Source organism: Madurella fahalii, assembly GCF_045866475.1.
Source record: "Madurella fahalii IFM 68171 DNA, scaffold_1, whole genome shotgun sequence".
Classification (NCBI taxonomy): domain Eukaryota; kingdom Fungi; phylum Ascomycota; class Sordariomycetes; order Sordariales; genus Madurella; species Madurella fahalii.
In genome coordinates, this window is record NW_027263971.1 from 4,352,686 (window position 1) to 4,372,984 (window position 20,299).

General features: G+C 56.4%; 7 protein-coding genes across 7 annotated transcripts; 4 read left to right on the top strand and 3 right to left on the bottom strand.

Moving 5' to 3' along the window:
* Positions 1-1,647: 1,647 nt before the first annotated feature.
* PMT4 (Dolichyl-phosphate-mannose--protein mannosyltransferase 4) lies at positions 1,648-4,094 on the bottom strand (the record flags this gene model as incomplete). Its single annotated transcript, XM_071056771.1, has 3 exons — positions 1,648-2,078; positions 2,141-3,779; positions 3,837-4,094. The coding sequence occupies 3 exons, from the start codon at positions 4,092-4,094 to the stop codon at positions 1,648-1,650; spliced, it is 2,328 nt and encodes a 775-aa protein (XP_070912872.1).
* A 1,186-nt stretch (positions 4,095-5,280) lies between these two features.
* On the top strand, positions 5,281-5,830 carry MFIFM68171_01350 (putative BRT1 protein, down-regulated by mating factor B; the record flags this gene model as incomplete). The annotated part of the gene is made up of 4 exons (XM_071056772.1): positions 5,281-5,320; positions 5,380-5,393; positions 5,446-5,649; positions 5,714-5,830. 4 exons carry the CDS (start codon positions 5,281-5,283, stop codon positions 5,828-5,830), a joined length of 375 nt encoding a protein of 124 aa, XP_070912873.1.
* Positions 5,831-6,403: 573 nt separating this feature from the next.
* Positions 6,404-7,056, top strand: MFIFM68171_01351 (uncharacterized protein; the record flags this gene model as incomplete). The annotated part of the gene is made up of 2 exons (XM_071056773.1): positions 6,404-6,511; positions 6,658-7,056. The coding sequence occupies 2 exons, from the start codon at positions 6,404-6,406 to the stop codon at positions 7,054-7,056; spliced, it is 507 nt and encodes a 168-aa protein (XP_070912874.1).
* Positions 7,057-7,354: 298 nt separating this feature from the next.
* On the bottom strand, positions 7,355-8,479 carry MFIFM68171_01352 (uncharacterized protein; the record flags this gene model as incomplete). The annotated part of the gene is made up of 1 exon (XM_071056774.1): positions 7,355-8,479. One exon carries the CDS (start codon positions 8,477-8,479, stop codon positions 7,355-7,357), a length of 1,125 nt encoding a protein of 374 aa, XP_070912875.1.
* A 1,192-nt stretch (positions 8,480-9,671) lies between these two features.
* MFIFM68171_01353 (Cytochrome P450 monooxygenase) lies at positions 9,672-11,402 on the top strand (the record flags this gene model as incomplete). The annotated part of the gene is made up of 2 exons (XM_071056775.1): positions 9,672-9,949; positions 10,010-11,402. 2 exons carry the CDS (start codon positions 9,672-9,674, stop codon positions 11,400-11,402), a joined length of 1,671 nt encoding a protein of 556 aa, XP_070912876.1.
* Positions 11,403-13,242: 1,840 nt separating this feature from the next.
* MFIFM68171_01354 (Myb-like domain-containing protein) lies at positions 13,243-14,175 on the bottom strand (the record flags this gene model as incomplete). The annotated part of the gene is made up of 1 exon (XM_071056776.1): positions 13,243-14,175. One exon carries the CDS (start codon positions 14,173-14,175, stop codon positions 13,243-13,245), a length of 933 nt encoding a protein of 310 aa, XP_070912877.1.
* Positions 14,176-17,693: 3,518 nt separating this feature from the next.
* On the top strand, positions 17,694-19,609 carry MFIFM68171_01355 (uncharacterized protein; the record flags this gene model as incomplete). Its single annotated transcript, XM_071056777.1, has 2 exons — positions 17,694-19,043; positions 19,139-19,609. The coding sequence occupies 2 exons, from the start codon at positions 17,694-17,696 to the stop codon at positions 19,607-19,609; spliced, it is 1,821 nt and encodes a 606-aa protein (XP_070912878.1).
* Between the last annotated feature and the right edge of the window lie 690 nt (positions 19,610-20,299).

A 20,299-nucleotide genomic window follows, 5' to 3' on the forward strand; every position in this document is an offset into this window, starting at 1 on the left:
CTCCTTGCATCTTCAGCCTTCCCCGATGATTGCACAATGGACGAGTCGAGCAGATGGTATGATGGAGCGATTTGGGATATTTGAGATATTTGGGGTATTTGGGATACAAAGCAAAGGGCGGACTAGTATTAGGTAGATGCCTCTCAATATCCAGATGGCGATTCATCACGAAATCGTTTCCGGGCGGTGACTGCACAGTGTCCTCTTTTTTCCCTTGATTCTAGCAAATTTGGTTTTGCGCTCCGTGCTCGGCATTGGGCTTGCCGGAAATGCAGCAATAGGGCCGTGCGCTCTCTCGAGTAACTCGTCTGGGGGGCCCCTGTGGGGCAATCGGAAGCTCGGCCGAATATTTTCCACGCAGATTCTGCGGGACCGACTAGGTTTTTCTGGCTACCTCAAACCTCCATCAACGGCCGTTCATATGTACTGAGGATCTCCCGATACTGTGCCAGCGAGTTGCTCCTCGAGAACCGGGCCAGTTTGCTGGCAATTTTGCCGTTGAGCTGTAGAAGCTAACTGTAGCACCCGATTCAGCTGCAACCTTTCTGAACTAATCCTCTGCTCTCTTCTACAGGCGGCAGGAGACATCTATCCCTACGGTACGTTCTAATTTTATTCTTTTTCCCCTCCCTTTTCCCTTCCGTCTCGTGAACGCAATCTACCGAGAAAGAATGAGGAGAGACCGCAAAGAAAGAATGAAAGAATGAAAGACAGAACGGAAGGGAGGACAGAAGGAAGAAAGAAAGAAAGAATTAAAGAGCCAACCACATGATGATCTATGCAACGCCTCGTTGCAACCCTACTCAATACAATTAGGAAGAGCCGTCTGAACCTCCCCGGCTGGCTGGGCTGTTTCTCTTTCTGATTCCCTTTCTCTTTTCTCTGACGTGCCCTTTTTGCTCGCCCCGGTATTGCTTGCATCGTCATATGCTTGTCAGGGGTGGGTATCAAGTGGTCGTTTGGAGCGGGGAGGGGAGGGAAGGGGCCAGTTTAGGCGGCTGGGGTTTGGTGGTGCTTAAAAATTGGGTTTCTGAAGGGGCCTTTTATCTTCTTTCTTCTTGTTCACCCTTTGTGTTGGGAATGGGTGTTGGAAGTTTTGGAATGAGTTGCTGACTCGGTGTTTGGTCTGCTGTCACAGGTTCGTGTTCGCGAGAACGTAGGAGTCGACTGATTGATTGATTGATTGATCAAACAACGGCAGACTGGAAAAATAAAATAACGAGGGAAGAAGACGGGATTGCTAGGTAGGTAGGAAGTGTTGCCTGTCACAACATATCTGCGTCATTGCAGTATACGAGTTATATGGGGCCTGTTGCTGCCCTCGGAAAATGCATAGTGCAGATCAAAGAGCGTGGGAAACCAAAGATTTGACAATCGTTCTGGACTTGTCGGCTAGGGTGATGTGGTTCATTATCTGGACGCAGATACACGTGCCTCCACCATAGCTAGCGAAAATGACAAGCCATTAAATCCTCCGTAGAAGCAACCTGCCCGCCTTCCAGAACTCCTTGACCACATCCCATGACTCTAGAAATAGCATTGTTGTTCTCTTGACCCTGAACCACTGCTGCTTTTTGACATCTTACACTCCTCCCCATAACCCCCCAGCTGATACAAGAAACCAACTTTTTCCCATAAAACAGCCTTCTATTTCGCAAAGTGCAGGTCATAGCCCAGCCACTTCCTCCGGATGACCTGATCGACCGAGAGACCAGGGTAGCCGTACGTCAGAGGCAGGAAGAAGTACCAGCTGGCGGCGACGGCGGTAAGGATCACAATGGCTGCAATCCACGAGCCCATCAAACTCTGGCCGGCGAATCGCTCGCGGGCGGTAAGGTGGCGCTTGGGCGGCAAATTCTTCTTGCCCGCCTTGGCCGCCTGGTAGGCCACCTCGTGCTCGATAGCGTCCTGGCTGAAGATGAACTCTACCAGCGCGCCGGTTACGAGGGTCGAGGCAAGGTGGGAGGGGAGATAGTGGTGCAAGAACAGCTGGCGGCCCATCACGTAAAAGGGGAAGTAGTGCGTAGCCCAGGCAAGGAAGAAGAAGCCGGTCGAGTTGTAGAGGCGGGAGCGCGAGCCTGTGTGGTGGGTTAGCTGATTGGGGCTGCCTATGGCAGGGCTTCGTCTCGGAACAACTTACGATGATCCAATGCATCCATGCCGCGGCGCAGGGAGAACTGGTCGGCCAAAACGATGCCAGCGTAAATCGCCAGTACACTGCTTGCAATCCACCATCCAATGGGGTTGCCGAGGAAGTAGATCTGCTGGCGGGTGTCGTTCTGCGTCCAGAAGCTAACACCACGGAGCAGGAACGGCCATTGGTAAGGCAGCGATGCGTAGGGGTGGCTGGCCGTCAATTGGTTGTTGTGCCAGAACATGGACCGCTGCAGCTCGAACCACTTCCGCAGGAACGGGAGCGTCTTGACCTGCCGCTCGGGTTTCTCGCGACGTTTGTGGTCTGCCGGCAGGGAAACAATGTCCTCAACCAGCCAGACATTAGAGCTTGGGGCGATCTGCTTGTTCCCGTTGATCTCCTGCTGCTTGTAGGCCCACTCAGGGAGCGGCTTGGTGTGAGTCCACATGGCCACTTTGCTGGGGTTGTGGATGAACTTGAAGTGGCTGGACACGCTCTTAAACTCCTGATTAGGTTTGCCGTGCTCGATGCGGACCTCAAACAGAGTGTCTGCAGCCCGATCGCCGTATGCATCCGCAAGAGAGACGGTGGTAAACTCCTGGTTAGTGGGGTAGTACGGAGAGGCAACATCGTGCGACAACAAGATGGTATCCGTGACTAGGTGGCGGAGCCTCACGAGATCGTGGTTCTTGACGTGACGGCCCAGCTTCTGGTCATCGGCGCCGGCAGGGAGAATCTGCCAGTGGTTATTGGTGTCGTTGAAGGGGTAGCCGGTAACCTGCTGGCCCTGGCTAGAAACACGACCATCGTCGTACCTCAGTGGGTAGCGATCCGGATGGCTGTGGAGATAAGCCTTGGTCTCCTTGTGCTTGATGGTAATGGTGTCGTAGTAATCAATCGTGACGGCATTTGCAAGCATGACGTTGTCGCTGAGCGTTTCCTGGAACTCGGGGGTCATGAAGTCGTCTCCGGGCCCGGAGCGGGTGAGAATGGAGAAGTGGACCTGGAACCAGAAGAGGTAGAAGAGGAAGGGCATGATGATCAGGCCAAAGGCGCGGGCAGCGAAATGCTTGCCGAATTCGGGCAAGCTCAGAGCGCCGCCTGGTCTTTTGATGTCCAGAAGATCCCAAAGATCGATCACGACGGCGGAGCCAATGGTGATAAAGGCAAACAGGCCGACGTATTTTGTCGAGATATCGCACGACAGAGCGAAGCCCGTCAAAATGAGCCACTTCCACCACTTCCTTGAGAAGGGTTCGTGGCGCAGCTTGTAGAACTTGATGTAGCAGAGCAAGCTGCAGGCCATGGCGAAAACAAGGGTGGCGTCGAGCAAGATCAGTCGGGTCTGGCCAATGTGAGCATTGTCGAGGAGGATCAAGCCAGCTGCGACAATGCAGGCGGGGAGGCTGTAACCCGACTCCCACATGATCAAGTAGACAACCGAGACGGTCAGGGCACCGAGAATAGCTGGCAGGGAACGGAAGGCCACATAAGGGACCTTGTTAACGATGTACGAGTCGCCAATGTTCTCAAAGTGGAAATGTCCATCGTATCCCACCAACCAGCCCATGAAGGCGAAGAGGAGCTTGCCGAATGGGGGGTGCACGTCGAAGAAATACGTCTTCTCGAGGTAGTACGAGGCGAACTGGCGAGAGACACGTCAGCCAGGCAGCCAATTTCAACGGCTATGTAGGAAGCGCACCTTGCCAAAGTGAACTTCGTCGAAGACGACCTCATTCGGGTGGCTGATACCCCAAAATCGGGTGAGGAAGGCCAGGGCCGTGATGAATGTAAAGACGATCTTGTGGTCGCGTTCGGAGGGCGCGCCGGGTGGCTTAGTGGCGGCCTTCACGAGCTTGTCAAGCTCGACGTCCGAGGAAGCGCCATCTTTGGGCTTCTTGGACGAGCCGGGAACGTTTCGTTGGCGCAAAGTGGCCTGGGGTGTCGATGGGGCGGCCATGGCGGGAGACTGTCGTGAATCGGAAGTGTCAGTCAAGGATGCTCAGAATGGTCAGAGGCTGCCGCGCTCAATTTTCAAGCTACTCGCGGCCGGCAAATACAGGCGAACTGGTTGAAGCCATTGATCGCTGGGGAGCGCGCCCGACGCGTTGATGGAGGCGAAGCCGGATGATCAAGGTGTTACGCAAATCACGGAGGAAAGCTGGCAACTTACCTCGCCAGCACGCCGCAATGATTCCCTATTCCCCGAAACCAGCAGTAGCAGAAAAATAATAGGGACGCAAAAGAAAGATTAAAGACAGTAGAGAAGCTGGTGGTTCGGGTTGTGGAAAGAAAAAAACTGCGCAATTTGGAGTTGCAATAAATTGCTGCTGCACCCCTTTAAGCCTCCTAGCGGCAGGGCTGAGGAACAAATCCAGCTACGACGTCCGCAAAGGGGTTGATCTTTTTCTGGACACTTGGCGAAACCTGGATTCCAGGCTCGAGTCACGATATGCCAAGAGTAGGGAGGTGGTCCAAGCTCCCCATTGGCATTTGGACCCCGGCCAATCGAGCACCCTTCCGTCTTTGCCATTGAGCTCTTGATGTTTGTTCCTCCCAGCTCCAGGCTATCCGGCGAACCTCAAGTCTCCAACATGATGAAAATGCCAGGTGCTCATTGTAACGGTGAGTTTATGTTGAGAACAAGGTGGCTCTGCTTCATTGATTCGGCTGGGTCTCTTTCCATCCCCCGCTGGTCTGAATGGAGGGGTCTTGGAGCTTTTGCCAAGTATGTGAGCAAGCATGAGGATGAGTTCCAGTTCTTATGCTGATTAAGATGCAACACAATTGTTTGTTGGATTTTAGCAAATCGAATCGGCAGGAACGGGATACCTTACAGTAGAAGTGACAACCTATCTACATAATGGAAAGAGCAGCTGTTGCGGGCCGGCCCGGATTGCGGGGCAGTTCCCCAGGGCCCCTCTCTTCCAGTCACGGTCCGAAGAACGGAGTGGGACGGAGAAAGCATGACCCCTCTTAAACCACGCCGCGGAAAGCCGTCGCACCCAGGCCCGTAATTGAACTCTATCGACTTGCCTATGTTCTCAATCGCTACCAGACGAGCTCTCCCAGTTCTTGTCCGGCCCGCCTCCAGAAGAGCAGCACAACAACAACCCCTCCGTTATCCCATACGCCCTCTCCACAACATGTCTGCCACGCCCGTCTTCACGAAGAACGCAGCTCCGCGTACGTTATTGGTTCCGGTTGCAACGTCACTTGGTAAGCCAGTGCTAACGAGTGTATAGCTGCCGGTCCTTATGTGGGTATTCAGCACTCGTTGCGACGCAATCACCCATCTGACATCCCTCCAGTCCCAGGCCATCAAGACTCCCAGCGCCATCTACTGCTCGGGTCAGATTCCCTGCGACGCCGAGGGTAACCTGGTGGAAGGCACCATCCAGCAGAAGACGGCGGCCTGCATCAACAACCTCAAGGCCGTCCTGGAGGAGGCTGGCTCGTCCGTCGCCAAGGTGGTCAAGGTCAATGTCTTCCTCACCGACATGGCCAACTTTGCCGTGAGCGGCCCCGGCTATCACCATTGATACCTTGGAATATGCAAGTTTACTGAAATCTCTACAGAGCATGAACGAGGAGTATGCCAAGTGGTTCACCCACAAGCCGGCTCGGAGCTGCGTCGCTGTGAAGCAGCTGCCTAAGGGCGTCGATGTGGAGATCGAGTGCATCGCCCTTCCGTGATGCAATTTATCATGAGCTTCTGAATGGCTTCGTCCATAGTTTGTCTATAAATGGTATAAGACAACATAGAACATACGAAATCCAAAACGTTGGTTTGTGCCCCGTCCCGACTCTCTTCACTGCCTCGGAATCTGCAATTGGTGGGGTATCCACACGATTATGACGAACTCACTCCTAAACCACCAAATCTATTACATCTAGGATAATCGATCGGTAGATTTCGGGTCCCGCCGTCGATTATTCGCTGATGCCTTCTGCCGCCAAAGTGCCAATAACGTCTTTCCGGAAGTTTTGTGCATCAGCATAGGTTTTTGAATGGTCAATGGAAGGATCACATTATTACTCAGCCTCCCCCGTGACATGCTCATTGGCGCACGAAGCTTGATCGCATTCATCGGATTCCCCAACGATCGAGCCGCGTCACTCACCTGATTCTGGCAGACACCCCGAACCCACCTTATCTTGTGCACTCAGTGAGCCGTTTGGGCGCCGACTAGCGCAGGCGATATTAAGCTCGCAGCTGCGTCTCACAGGGCCTCATCACCAATTTGATTTTTTCCTCACTCGTCGAACATGGCAACGCCTCCAGTGCCCGTACGCCCCAACCAAGCCGATGCTGCTGCCGCCGCCGCCGCCGCCCGCGGCCGTCCACGGACATGGGAGCAATCCACCATTTACAGGGTACGTACATACAGTAGCAGCTGTAGTCCTCGCACTTACAGCAAGACAACTTTCCCAACTCTTTTTTTTTTAATTTTTTTTTATACCATCCTCAATCATTAATTATACTCTAACATCCCCCCCCCTTTCTCCCTCCCACCAACCAGCTCATCATGACGCCTCTCATCTTCACCTCCTTCGTCGTCTCCCTCGTCCTGGTCGACCTCCGCCACTCGGCCCTCCGCGCCCACTACCACGCCGACGCCAACCAGCCCGGCCGCATGCCCCGGTGGCTGCACCGTATCGTGTACCGGTACCTGCCCTACCGCTACGAGGGCGATTCCCCGTCGTCACCACCCCCCACCACGGTGACGGAGGGGGATGGCCGGGGGGATTATTACCACAGCAAGCAGAGGAAGCTGATGAAGATGGAGGCGGCCGAGGCGTTTGAGATTCGCGGGGTTGTGTTAGTGGCTTTAGGGTTGCTGAGCTTGGGTGTGTTGTGGGGGTTCTGGAAGGTGGTGGGGTGGGTGTTTGGTCTTGTTGGGAGGTTATTGGCTTCTTGATGGTGATGGTTTTGATTTGTGGCCTTGGCGGAAGGAGATGTGGCTCGCTGTTTGAGGGAGTGGGAGGGAGTGGCGTAGGAATCAAGTCAAGTCCGGAGGATGGCAGCATGTGTGAACATATTCAGGAGGCTGCGGGCTTGTCTGTGCCGAGTCCTTAGGGGATTGTACGATTATTGCTGAACGGCCCTAGCCCCCCTCCAAGCAGCCGGCCGGAGTACCGTTTTAGCTCCTGGCGTATTAGTGGAATACAAAACGAACTACAGAGCTACGGAAAAGATGTATAAGGAACCAAGTTTGCTCAGGTGCCGCCATCCCGGCGCCAAACAAAGTCCATCGACATAAACCCCTTTCCAAACGCATCAACCCACCTTCCCCCGGCTTCCTTAAATCCTACCTTTTCATACATTTTCTTCGCCACAGTCGCACTCGGGATCATCGACAGCTGGCACTCCCTAAAACCCATCTCCCTCACAAACCCCATCGCTGCCGCCAGAAGCTTCCCGCCAGCCCCCAGGCCCCGGGTCGAATCATCCACGATGAAACACCGCAGGCGCGCGACACCTTCCTCACCGACGCACTCGCCGTCAACGTAGACGACCCCTATAATGCGCTCCACCGGCGGCACTTGAGGGTCCCGTTCCGAAGGCGTTGCCAGGACGGCCGACCAGACTTGGTTGGCCGGCCGGTCCAGCCGTGTTAGCAGGTCGCCTATGTCCTTGGCCAGGGATGCTTCGAACTCGCGGCCCCATCCCGTGATTGGGGGGTAGTAATCAAGGTGCATTTCGAGGGTGCGGCCGAGGATGCCGGGGCGGTAGCCGGGGACGATGGTGACGGTGCGTTGAGGAGGCGGCAGCGGTAATGGAGAGCTTGTGGTTGGCTCTGGTGTGCGCGCGGGAGTAGGGTTCGTTTCGACGAGTCTAGTTCTTTCCAGGGCAGCGGCGTAGGCGCGGAAGGCCGCCGTGATGTCGGCTGCTGCTGTCCCCAGAGGCGTCGCTGCGAGGGCCAGGGTAACTTGTTTTTGTGCGTAGGTGTTGATTTCGTCGAGGGTCTTGGTCCCGACCGGGGTCAGGAAGTACCTTTCCTCCTCCTGCTGCGTGGTGGCCCGGAGGCTATTGCCCGTTGGATGGCTCTCCCGTTTGACATTGCCGCTCGAGATGAGCTCCATCAAGGTGCAACCTAGCTGACTGGGAGTCAGGTTGAGTTCGCCGCATAATTCGGGGAAGCCGTGTCTTCCGTGGTCTCCAATTTCGATCAGGCAATGCATCGCGGCCGGTGAGAGAGTAAAGCCGCTGGGCGTGGGACGAAGAAATTCCCATTGGCGTACCAGCTTCCGTGATGCATCACGGAGTGGTGAAACCACGTCCTCAGCCGGCCCTGCTTCGAGGGCTGTTGCCAAAGAGAGCGCGGGCTTGGATGTAGCCATACCCGTTGCGTTCATCCAACTCGAGCTTGTTCGCGAACCCGAGAGTCTAATTCTAATGGTTTCTGGCCCAGCCAAACGGAGAGATGGAGATTCCAACTTCTGGTGGTATTAAATGAGCCGTGTCGTTACATCCGATGTCGGGAATCCGCCGAGACCCCTCCCTAACTCAGCGGCTTCGCGGTCGACCGATTCCACTCTTCATGAGCGAATGATGCTGTCCCTGGCGGACTGCTCCTCTGAGCGCTTGCCTGCCGCGCCCCGAGCACCAGGGCGCATGGTCGCCCGAGACGGCTCTGCGCAACGCCTCCCCGTCGAGAAAGTATTCGGAGAAAACATCTGGCCGATGTAGAATGATTCCTGAAGTGCAGGTGCAGTCGAGCAAAAGGAGAGGACGTCCGGACTGCGTCGGGTGCTTCGGCTTCCCACGCAATCCGCGGATTGCTATCGAGGTAAGTGCCTTACCTAGGTTTTGGAAGGAGCAGTTTGAGAACAAAGGTAATCACAACGGAGGTGTTGCGGGATCTCGGACTCCGCGGACTCGGCATTCGTACACCTTATATTCCTCCTCGCAACTGGTGTAGCCCGCGCCGTAAGGAAAGGCGCAGCGAAAGGACTGTGCAGTGTACAGCTGGATACGTGACCGGCGCCCCGCGATGCCCGCGACGCCTGGGCCTCATCCAACCGGCAACAACCGTTCGGCGACATTGCGCCGCCCTCTGTACCATTCATCTGCCCACCAGGACGCCTATATGGCAGCGTGTCCCCTGTCTGGGCCAGAACGGCGCTATGATAAGCCAGCGGATATTGGGTGGCGCCGTATATTGCTAAAAGGGACCGAGGGGAATTCTGATTCCACCGAGTCACCTGGCCGTACCACAGTTTTGCTCTCGGGCGTCGATGCCCGTCGCGCCGTTGGCACGGAGTCGGAGCAAAAGACGGGACTCCGTGTCTCAAGTCGGGGGTGCAACGCTACCCTGTCCAGTTAGCCCAGTCTAAATTAACCGGGGTTCATGGCATCCAAAATGTAGTTACTCGTTCAGCCCTGCGAAAGGCTTCGACTCCCATAAAACCCCAAACGGCCTTCAGTTGCATGGATGCCTGTTCATCACCATGACATACCACCTAGCAACAAGAACTCTCACGTTTTGACTTCGCTCACAGTCTTAAAACTACTTTGCCAGCCTTTGCCACCATGGCCTTTTGGTTTCGCGCCGTATCGGCCATTTCACTGGCGGGCGCTTACCTTCTGTCTTCTGGGCGAATACCACAATGCCCGGAATTTGGCTTCTTGGCCGCCTTCGCGGCATTGTGGACAGTCCAGTTTCTGATGTTCGTTGTATGGAGTGTCATACTCTACCCCAAAGTCTTCTCTCCCCTTCGGGGCCTCCCAGAACCTAGCGGCAATTCATGGTTCATGGGCCAGTTTAAGGAAATACATAGTAAACCAACTGGAGGCCCCCATATGCAGTGGTATGATTTTTTTTCCAATCGAAATCTCGGATACTTAGCCAACCTGCTGACTGTTCACAGGATTAACTCGATACCAAATGATGGCGTCATAAGATATTTGGGCCCCTTCAACCAGGAGAGGCTTTTCATTACATCACCCAAGGCTCTTGCCGAGGTGCTCGTAACCAAAAACTACGACTTTGCAAAGCCCTATCAGTTCCGCTTCAGCATCGGCCGGATCTTGGGGATAGGCGTACTCCTCGCCGAGGGGGAGGAGCACAAGGTGCAGCGCAGAAACCTGCTTCCGGCATTTGCCTTTAGGCACATCAAGGATCTGTATCCAGTTTTTTGGGATAAGGCGCGAGAAGGCGTCGAAGCCATGACTCGGGAAATCCTAGGCGATGCTTCCAAGGCGGCATCCGAGGAAAAGAAGACAGCGGTGATCGAGGTTGGCAACTGGGCCTCGCGGATAACTCTCGACATCATCGGTGTGGCCGGTTTTGGCTGCGACTTTGGCGCCATCGCTGATCCAACAACCGAGTTGAACCAGACGTACCAACATGTCTTCAAGCCGAATCGCCAAGCGGCCATCCTGGGGCTGCTGCAAATCTTCATCCCTGTCCAGCTTCTCAATTTGCTGCCCCTTAAACGCAACGCCGACGTCCAACAGGCGGTCAAAAAGATCCGCGCCACGTGCACCGACCTGATCAGAGAGAAGAAGCAGAAGCTTGCCCGAAAGGAGCTGGCCGACCTTGACATCCTCTCGGTGGCCCTTGAGTCCGGAGGCTTTACCGACGAGAACCTTGTGGACCAGCTCATGACGTTCCTTGCCGCGGGGCACGAAACAACCGCATCGGCCATGACGTGGGCAGTGTACTTGCTCGCCAAGCATCCCGAGGTACAGGCGCGCCTCCGAGCGGAAGTCCGCGAGCGCCTACCGCCCATCTCTAGTGGAGAGGGCGGCTCGACCGTGTCCAGCCTCGACATCGACCACATGCCGTACCTCAATGCCGTGTGCAACGAGGTTCTGCGCTACTTCAGCCCCGTACCCATAACACTCCGCAACGCCGTCTGCGATACCAGTATCCAAGGGCATTTCGTCCCCAAGGGCACGCAGATCATGCTCGTGCCGTGGGCCGTCAACAAATCACAGAGCCTTTGGGGAGAAGATGCTCTCGAGTTCAACCCGGACCGCTGGATGCCCAAGTCGGATGGCGACAAGAGGGCCGCCAGCGGCGGGGCGACGAGCAACTATGCTTTTATGACCTTCTTGCACGGGCCTCGCAGCTGCATCGGCCAGTCTTTTGCCAAAGCCGAGTTTGCCTGCCTGATAGCTTCGTGGGTTGGGCGGTTTCACATGGAGCTGCACAACAAGGAAGAGATGGACGAGGGCAAGGTTGAGATCAAGAGCGCCGTGACGGCGAGGCCGGCGAATGGCATGTATGTCGAGATGACGGTCTTGGATGGTTGGTAATGATCGTCAATATTAAAGGGATGCTTTTTCTTTTTTTTTTTTTCTTTTTGTAGTTTTTTAGAGTATTTACTGGTAATGTTCTATGGTTCATCTAGACGAAGGGATCTATTCCAAGACATTTTGTCGAAAGACCGAGCCCGAACCGAGTCGCGGTGCAGGAACCTAAGCCAACAATGAGGCGACAGCTCCTCCCAACTAAACAAGCATTCAATTGCAGTTCTTACCCAGTCAAGATCATTCTCTCGACCCTCGGCCGTGCCGTAGGATTTGCCCCCCGCGCGCCAACACAAAATCCGAAAGTAAGGCTCGCTCCTTCGCACCGCATCAGCGAACCAGAGCCGACTGCTCGCACCCTGCATGACGGTCGATTTCGCAGCACCTCGCTGACTGTCTGACAACGGAAAGGGAGGGAGCTGGAGGGAGGGATCAGGGCTCGACACGGGCGGGAAGAGAGGGGAGGGAGGACGGAGGGCCGTCAATGCCGTCGACGAAAGATGCGTCTGTCCCGTTTGCTATGACCGGCTCTGCGTCTCTGCAAGGACGGGATACTTTCCCGCGCGAGGCGGATGGGGTGGTCGGAGTCTGGATTCCCCGCCCTGGCCTGGACTTACGACCAAGACTAGATCATGGAGAAGGAGGTCCTGGCTCCTGAAACATTCTCCCCTCATGGAGTACCTTACGTCACGCCAGGGTTATATTGTACGGGAGTCGGTAGAGCCCGGGAAGCTGGGTGGCATGGCTAATCTGCAATTTGGAGTATGTATAGTAGGCAGGGAAGGGCAAGGGTTATACTATAACCCTCCCGTTCGCCCTTGTGCACAGCTCAGGGAAACATGAAACATCCCGTCCGTGCCCAGAGCGTCATCCATCATCCATCCCTAACCATGGAACGGTTAGGCTTTGCGGCAAGCAATCACGGACCATGTTTCATCAGCCTGGTCGGGGGTGGCATTACTTGCGTTTATTATCATGGTTCCTGAAGCAAGGCGACGGTGCAGGCTGCCAAACTAGTTACTACCTGATTAACCCAGTGTTGGCGAAAGGAAGGGAGCTGGATGGAATGATGTCTGTTTGGTTGGCTTCCGTCCCCGTCCGCCCGTCCGCTCGCTATCCAGCTCAGCTCCCCCACTCATGTTTCTATTTTATTCTTTTGCATTGCCGCGTTTGCTGTGCCCTCGGCAGCGGCGTTGGAAACGTGAGGTTGGAATCTACCGAGTTTCGACCGTTCCTGAATTTTGTGGGAGCGACGAGTACCTTAGGAACGGCGGCGGCTCCCATCCGTCATCATCCCTTTGGCTCGAACTGCGCGGGGTGGGTGACTATGTTGGTAAAGGTGAGACATGGCCTGAGGTTGAGGCCTGGGGAAAGGTCCGGTGAAGTTCGGTGAGCTGTATTGAGCTGCTGTGGTACAGTACAAACAGGAGTGTCTTCAAGCCACTTTCTCAGAAAAGAAGTAAGGAATGCTTTAAGTTGTCTAAAATTCTACGTCATCAATTCATGTAGTAGTGATAAAGGTGAGGCTAGACAGCGACCCAGGTCGGTCTGCCTGCCTGCCTGCCTGCCATGAGATGGTTGGTATCATGACAGGAGATGCGTATCCAAATTCCTCTCCTCCCAAAGTCGATCTGGCCCCTTGAACACTCCCCTGCCTCCGGCCTACACGCAAACGCCTTCAAACCAAAAACGCCTGTCCGTCCGCCCTGTCTCCTGTAGATAGTGGTAATCGTAAGAGTAGTGGTAGTAGGTGTTATTACAAAGATAGCAATACAGCATCGTAGAAGAATAAAAAGAGAGAACCAAAAACCTGGAGAGGATGACGCGCTCGTCACCTCAGTAGCAATCACCTCCACGTCCCATGCAATTTGGCCCGCCGACTACTCCCTTTCTTCAACCCCACATCTCCATTGAGCATGAGGCTCTTCCACCTCCTCCCCACGCTGCCTCGGTCTTTCTTGCCCAGGCTTCGCGCGCAGTCTTGCCAATCCGACTTGCTCAGCTTGAGCTTCTCGAGGACCAGCTCGACGAGCATGCGGTCCTCTTCCGTGCTCCACGTCTCGCCGTCTGCTTCGACGACCACGTCGGTGCCTTGTGCTATTTGGCTTGTGTTGCTGTCATGGAGTACGCCGTCGGCGTGCAGGACGTGATAATCTGATCTTTCGAGGCCCAGGGGGAGGACTTCTGGCGCGATGCGCGAGCGTTTGGGGGTGTGTGGCGCCGGTGCTGGCAGTGCGGACTCTTGAAGAGGCTCGTTTTCTTGATTTTGATCGGTTGACAAGGTCTTGGTCGTCTCCAGTAGCTCGGGTTGCTCCAAATCGCTGATGTCAGCGTCGCCGTCGTCACGGCCCATGTCGTCGTCCACGGGGCGACGGCGCTTGTTGGGGCCCCTCGCCGGCGGTGCGACCGAGCGCTTCACGATGCGCTTCCGCGGCGGGCCGTGATCGGCGGCGTTTCCTCCCGTTGCGGTGGGGTCTGTCTTGCGCGAGCGCAAGCGCAGTTTGAGGGGTGGCGGCGCATGCGCTAGCGGTGGAGTGGGCAGTTGCGCGTGCGACGAGTTCGGAGGGGTGATGGGCTCGTGGTGATCGACATTGGCCGGCGGAGAGGGCGCCGCAAGGAGCGACTGTAGCGAGCGACATGTCGTAAAGATGTTGCTAAAGGTTGTCTGCGGCGACAGCTGCGAAGGGCTCGCGGGCGGAGAGGCGAAGAGCGCTGACTGGAGGCGCGTCAAGGGAGGTGGTTGCGACGAGTCGCACGACAGTGCGGATGGCAGTAGCATGGTTTCTCTTTTCTGTTTGTCGACGATGCAGGACGATTCGAGTACAGATCGGGCCGCTAAACGTAGGTCGGCAGTGATATAAGAGGCGAGAAAGATTCCCAGGTTTGTGGCTAAATGGGCGAGGGCTGGAAACGGACGGTTTGCGACCAAGCGAGGAGATGCGCCCGATGCGCCTGCGGGACGGTTACGCGACGCTGAAGACGGGGCACACGGGGGGTTCAGGAGCGCGTTGTCACAGTTGTTGACAAAGGACTGGTCGGCGCAGTTGAAGACGAGTGTTGCGATGGCGGAGTTTCTCTGTGCAAAAGAGCTTGAAGGTGTAGGGGCGGACTGGCGAAGGTGAGGGAGGGTGGTGAGGAAAGAAACGGAAGCCTTCGTCGACGGGGGACGCCTGAGGGCGACGCAGAAGGAATAATGCGCCTAATAAGGGTGGGACGGCTCTATTGCAGGGGTGTCGGTGCGCAGAGAGTGAGCCACCTGACGGGGGAGACAGGGCAGTGTGGAGTGGGAACAGGGCGGGCTTGCCAATCAGGGCGAGACTGCACAATGCAAGTGCCCCTCATACCCTCCCTCCACCGTCTTGCTCATGCAAGCACTTAACGATAATGGAGCCCTTCGAAGCCCCTCGCACTGCAAGAGCGGTACAAGAAGAAGTCGGCATGGCATCAAGGGAGACAAAAGACGGTGAACCAATACCCGTGCTGGACATTTCGTGCGCCGCTGGGATTCCGGACACCGATCGGCGCATGTACAGTACAGTACAGACACTGGGACAGAGGGGCACAAGTGCTTCATGGCGATTTCTTATTCTGGAAGACATTAATAATTCCCAGGTGACTCGATGTGGGCTGGCCATCCGAGTTTTTCTTTTTCTTTCTCTAGCTCAGGAGTTTCACACCATGCTGGCTAGTGTTGCTGCCCGGCATTGGTGCAAACCAAGCAGAGATCCACACCCTCTTTCACCTCAGGTGAGCAAGAGTGCCTACTTGTGGGATGGGAGGTATCTGCAAAGTACTCCGGCTCGTCCGGGTCACGGGTGATATGCCAGGTTGTAAGGGTGCTGAGCCTGGTTCGAGGTCTCGCTTGCGTCACCTATCATGGCCCATTGGTGTGAGCGCGGACTACGCACAAGTTTAGCCGCCTGTTGCCCAGCGACCGCCGCAGGCAACGCTCTCGGTGGGCGAGGCATTTCGATTGCTGCCTCGATCCCTCGATCCTCGGGTGATACGTATCATAATGGATGTGCTAATTTCGCGAGGCGTTCCCCGGAGAGCGATGAGGTCAGGGCCAACGGGCTATTTGCTGATCATGACGACGTTCACGTCATGGTCTTGACAGGGCAAGGAGAATCACACCGGCCACATCAGATGGCTGTCACCTCTGCGTACCCTAACTGCAGACGAGTTGAAGACAGGGAGGCTTTCTACGACATTAAGCTGCAGGAACCGCCTCGGAGGGTTGACGGCGAGAGGGGAAATCTGTCGGAGGGGCACTGCAACATTTGCCCCCCCCCCCTTCAGTGAACGATAAGCTTGACCCTCGAGAGATGCGGCTTTCTCCCTCTCTTCGTCGCCCTCGCTTCCATCAACACGCGCGGCGGTTGCATGGAACTCACCTCCCTCCGCACTCGCCAAATCCGGGGTAACTAAGGAGAGACATGTCCCTGAAGGAGGAGCCTCTGCTCAAGGCTCCGCAAAGCCAACCTGCGTGATAGGGAGGTCGCAGCGGCTCCTCGCATCATCCCGGATTTTGCAAAGCGCCACGGGTCTTGCCAAACTGACCGCTGCAGGCCGGCTCCAAGGGCGGGACGCAGAATCGGCTGGGGCGCCCGCGGGGCGCTGCGTGACGAAAAGGCTTGCAGTCAGGAGACGCGTCTCGTCGCGAGAACCACGCGTCGGAGACGCGGTCGCCGGTGGAACTAATTTAAGCCATTGGCCAATAATCGCGCATTGGGAGGGTCGGTTTGGGGAATGATTGGCTCAGAGAAGAAACGGTTTTCGCTGACCCTGGGCCGTGCCCACCGCACCCCTGCTGTGCTGCGCTTTGACCACCTTCTGGCTCGGATGGTGGTGGCTTGCAGAGCTGCAACCAACCCCTTGGACCTGTCTCGATTCTCTCCCTGCTCCACGCGCCATTCGGCCCCCGGTCGATCCGCCAGGACGGGCCCGGATTCCTTGGCTTCCCAACGGTCCGCTGGACGTCTGCCGACTGCGGATCCGGATGCAGCGGGATCCCGTTTCCGTGTCAGAATTCCGGCTTCGAGCAGCAGCAGACGATACAACTACAGTTTTGCCCCCTACAATGAAGTTATTGCTACCTGACATCTCCAGCCATGACAGGCGCTCCTCGCGCGGGGCTGACGTGATTATTTAGATAGGTGCTGCTTGATTCTGCCCGTTCCCGGGCATAATTAGCCAAGTGGCCTGTCCCTTTTGTTCAATCACCAACTGCTGGGGTCTCTCCAACAATTCTCAAGGGAGCCCTGCATTACTTCGCGGCTCTCTCTATTTGTATTGATTAGATTACAATTGCGTATTGTTGTACACGAGGCAAACGTTCCTGCCGCTGTTTGAATTCCTACTTGCTACTGCCCCACTGTAGAAGTTGAGAGCTGGTAGATGAGAGGAGCCTGCTATGCCATTGTGGTGCCCGACGGGGCACCAGCATGTCCACATTATTTATTCCCTCGGTCGTGATGTTGCTCAGTTGGGTGTCATCACCTCAGCTGTCGGCGATGGCAAGGCAGTTCAGGTAATGACAAAGACGCCCAACCTCACTTACTAAGTATCTCCTTATGCCTTTCGAGATGAAGAAGCTAAACATCGCAGCCAAACGGCGCAACTTTAACCAGCACCAAATTCACACATGCTCCCAGACAAAGGGCTGGCTCTTTGCGCAGAGTCGGTGTGAGGCCAGTGAATATCAAACAAGACGTGGCGAGCAGCTTGAGAGAAACGTGGGTGAAGGCTGCGAGAGATAGAAGCACCCGCCTAGCAGGTGACCACTCGTCTCAATTTGACCATTGGAAGCGGTGGGATGAAGACAACAGCGAGGCAGTGGTACTGGCGGTCAAGTGACGCCCAGTACTAGTGGTTGAAGATCCGCCGGGTTGCCAACAGCGGCAGAGTTGCCGTGATTGAACAGGATGCTATAATCTGAACACCGAGCACAAACGTATCTGTTGCTAGCCTGGCCAGGCCCATAGTCACTTCTACTGCCATCCCATCGAGCAACTGGCTCTGTGGGTGGTACCTGTTAACCCACTCTACTATGCCGACAACCGAATTCAGATCTTCTGCCCGTGGCCACGTCAATTCGAAGCCTCCCACCCTTCACCCTCTGATATTTAAACCTACCTCTCTATTCCCTGACTTCTCCCCTCAAACTTATTCCTTCACACCACCGTCCTTCATCCATTCTAGCGGGCTTTCACAAGTAGGCCCTCGACTGGTTTTGATTCTTGCGCAATTAGTTCTTCCTGCCTTGCTCTCCTCGCTGACTGTCCGGTCCTGTCCAAGATGGTCCAGGAAACGTGCGACCACGACCTGAGCCCCCCGGGAAGAACCACTCGCCCCAGCACCGACTCCGCGACACTCATGGAGCCTGCTGGAACCGCGGAGGCACGTGCCTGTCGTGCCCTTCGTTCCGCTCCTCGTTCTTCGCCCAGCAGCGACTCGATCGCTCCCACACTCACTGGCACAAATTCTGCAACCGGTCAATTTGGCTCGTTCGCCTCTCGCACCCACCGCACTTGGACCCCAAAATACGGTAGAGTCCAGAAGTGCGACTTTTGTAACTGTCGGTCTCCGGGGACTCTCCACGTCTGCACTACGTGCACCCTCCACATCTGTGAAGCGTGCTCTAGAAGCGGTCGCTGGCACTCCGACGGGAAGCACTTCATCGACCCGGACGCCTGTGACTGGACCGAGAAAAAGATCAAAAGGAAGCGTGGGGCTCAGCGACGCGACACCATGCGCGACGAGAGAAGCAATCGCGGCACGCCGCAGCCAAGGTCGGCACTGGCAGCCTCCAGCAGAGAGTCCCCCGGGTGGACATCCAGCACTAAGGACGACACCGATTATGACGACGACGAGTACAACGGCAACGGCGACAACAGCCCGGATGGCTCGAACCGTGCCCCCAAGCACCCCCGCTTGCCCTTGCCCTCCATCGACCGCCTTGGCCCTACTTCGGTGCCTGCTTCGCACTCTCACGCTCACTCTGGAAGAGCTGCTCAAGCTTCCCCAGCTGCCAGTTCACGCGATGAAGACGGCTACCATGCTCGGATCACGGCAGCCGCAACCCGCCCGAATGTTCGCCAGATGGCTGCTCAGGCGCTAGCCCGGATGAGCCAGCCGGATCGCCATGTTCAGCCTAGCACTAACGATGGCGACGATGACAATGACGAGGATGAAAATGTTAACGGACAAAAAGGGGTTAACGGCAACGTAAACGATCGCCGTGGCGACCTCGCACCGAGCATGACCGGCTCCGCCGCCCACGGCACTAGTCATAACCCTATTTCGACGCCCGCACGGCCCGATACATCGGCCTCTCGCACGACAAACCAGTCCCCGGAGGCTGCGGCACACGACCAGCTCGTCCTAGACATCTACCAGCACATCTATGGCCACCGCCCCGAGCGGGTGCCCAGTATCCGCACAGCTATCCCCATACGATGGGATGGAGACACGCCGCCGCAGCCGCAGCCGCAGCCGCAGCCGCGGCAGGAAGACATCGCTTGGCAACAACACTACGAGCGGTTCCACCAGTACGTCCATGACATGATCAACCACTTTCAGCATCCCGGCAGCCTGGGCCCGCCTCCGCCGGGCTACGAGAACTATTCTTTTCACAACTACCCCCAGGTACGTCCCCTGTTCCCTCCCAGTGCACACGACAACCACAAAACAACCCCCCACTAACGTCTCCCTTTCCCTCCCCCCCTTTCCCCCATTTATAGTACCCAGAACCCCCGCACACCGCGGCGCAGCGCTACCTCGCGCCGGTCCGCACCACGCCGCGCTTCCACCCGTACAACGAGCTGCTTCCGTCGGAGCTGGAGCTGCTGCACAACGACCGCCAGACGCTGCGCGAGATGCTGCGCGCCTGGACCCTGGCCCTGGCCCAGGCCCACTGCGACATCCGCTTCGTCGGCGTCGCCGTCCCCCACCTCGCCGGCATGCGCCGCGCCGGCCGCCACGCCGAGGCCCTGCAGCTCCTGTGGGACGTGTTTGAGCTTCGCCGCACCAGGGTCGACGTCCGCGACTACTCCCAGACGGTCCGCTGGTTCGTGGGCGAGAAGAGGGTGATTGCCGTTGATGAGGCCGAGGCGAAGGCGGAGGGGAAGGAGAGGGTTGGGGGGTCTGGTGGTGGTGGTGGTGGTGGCGTTGGGGGTGTGAACGGTGGCTACTACGATGGGAATAACATTTGAGGAGGAGGGCGAGGACGAGGAAGAGTGGAAGGAGGTGGTGGTGGTGCTGCTGTTGCACTATCTGCTGGCGCCGGTTCCGGTTCCGATTCCGGTTCTCGTTCATTGCCTCGGATTGTGGGGTAGTGAAGGCACGGAGCGGCGGCGGGAGAAGAAACAGGAGCAGGACGGTGGATGATCGATGCTATAGACTGCGGTTGGTTTACTGGACCGACACGCTTGCGGGGTAGGAGGTTAACGGCCTGGGTTGCTGTGCCCGTGGGTATGAGATCGGGGGTTCTTTACCGGCCTATTGGGGCGGGATTTGGCGTTTCTTTTTTTTTTTTTTTTCTTTTCCTCCTTCTATCTCTGCGGATTCCGTCTGCCTTGTCGCAAGCACTGCCTCGCGGCGTTTGACGTTGACAGTTCAGAGTGGATAAGAGGGAGTGGCTCACGCCTGGACTCACCAACTAGTCTATCACTGGTGGCAGAGTCTGGGGCTGCTTTTCCTTTCGGAGGAATATCAGAGGGAGGACAAGATTCGGGCTCATGGGACGAAGGATAATGGAGCTGGGGGTAGCCTGGGTGTCAAAGGTCAGACGGTTGCGAGATGCGTCCATCATGTTGCCGCCTCGAGCTGGGCTCTGGCACCGAAGCTGATATCTGACAGTAACCTCCATTCACATTTCCTTCTTTGTATGTAGAGTAGATACC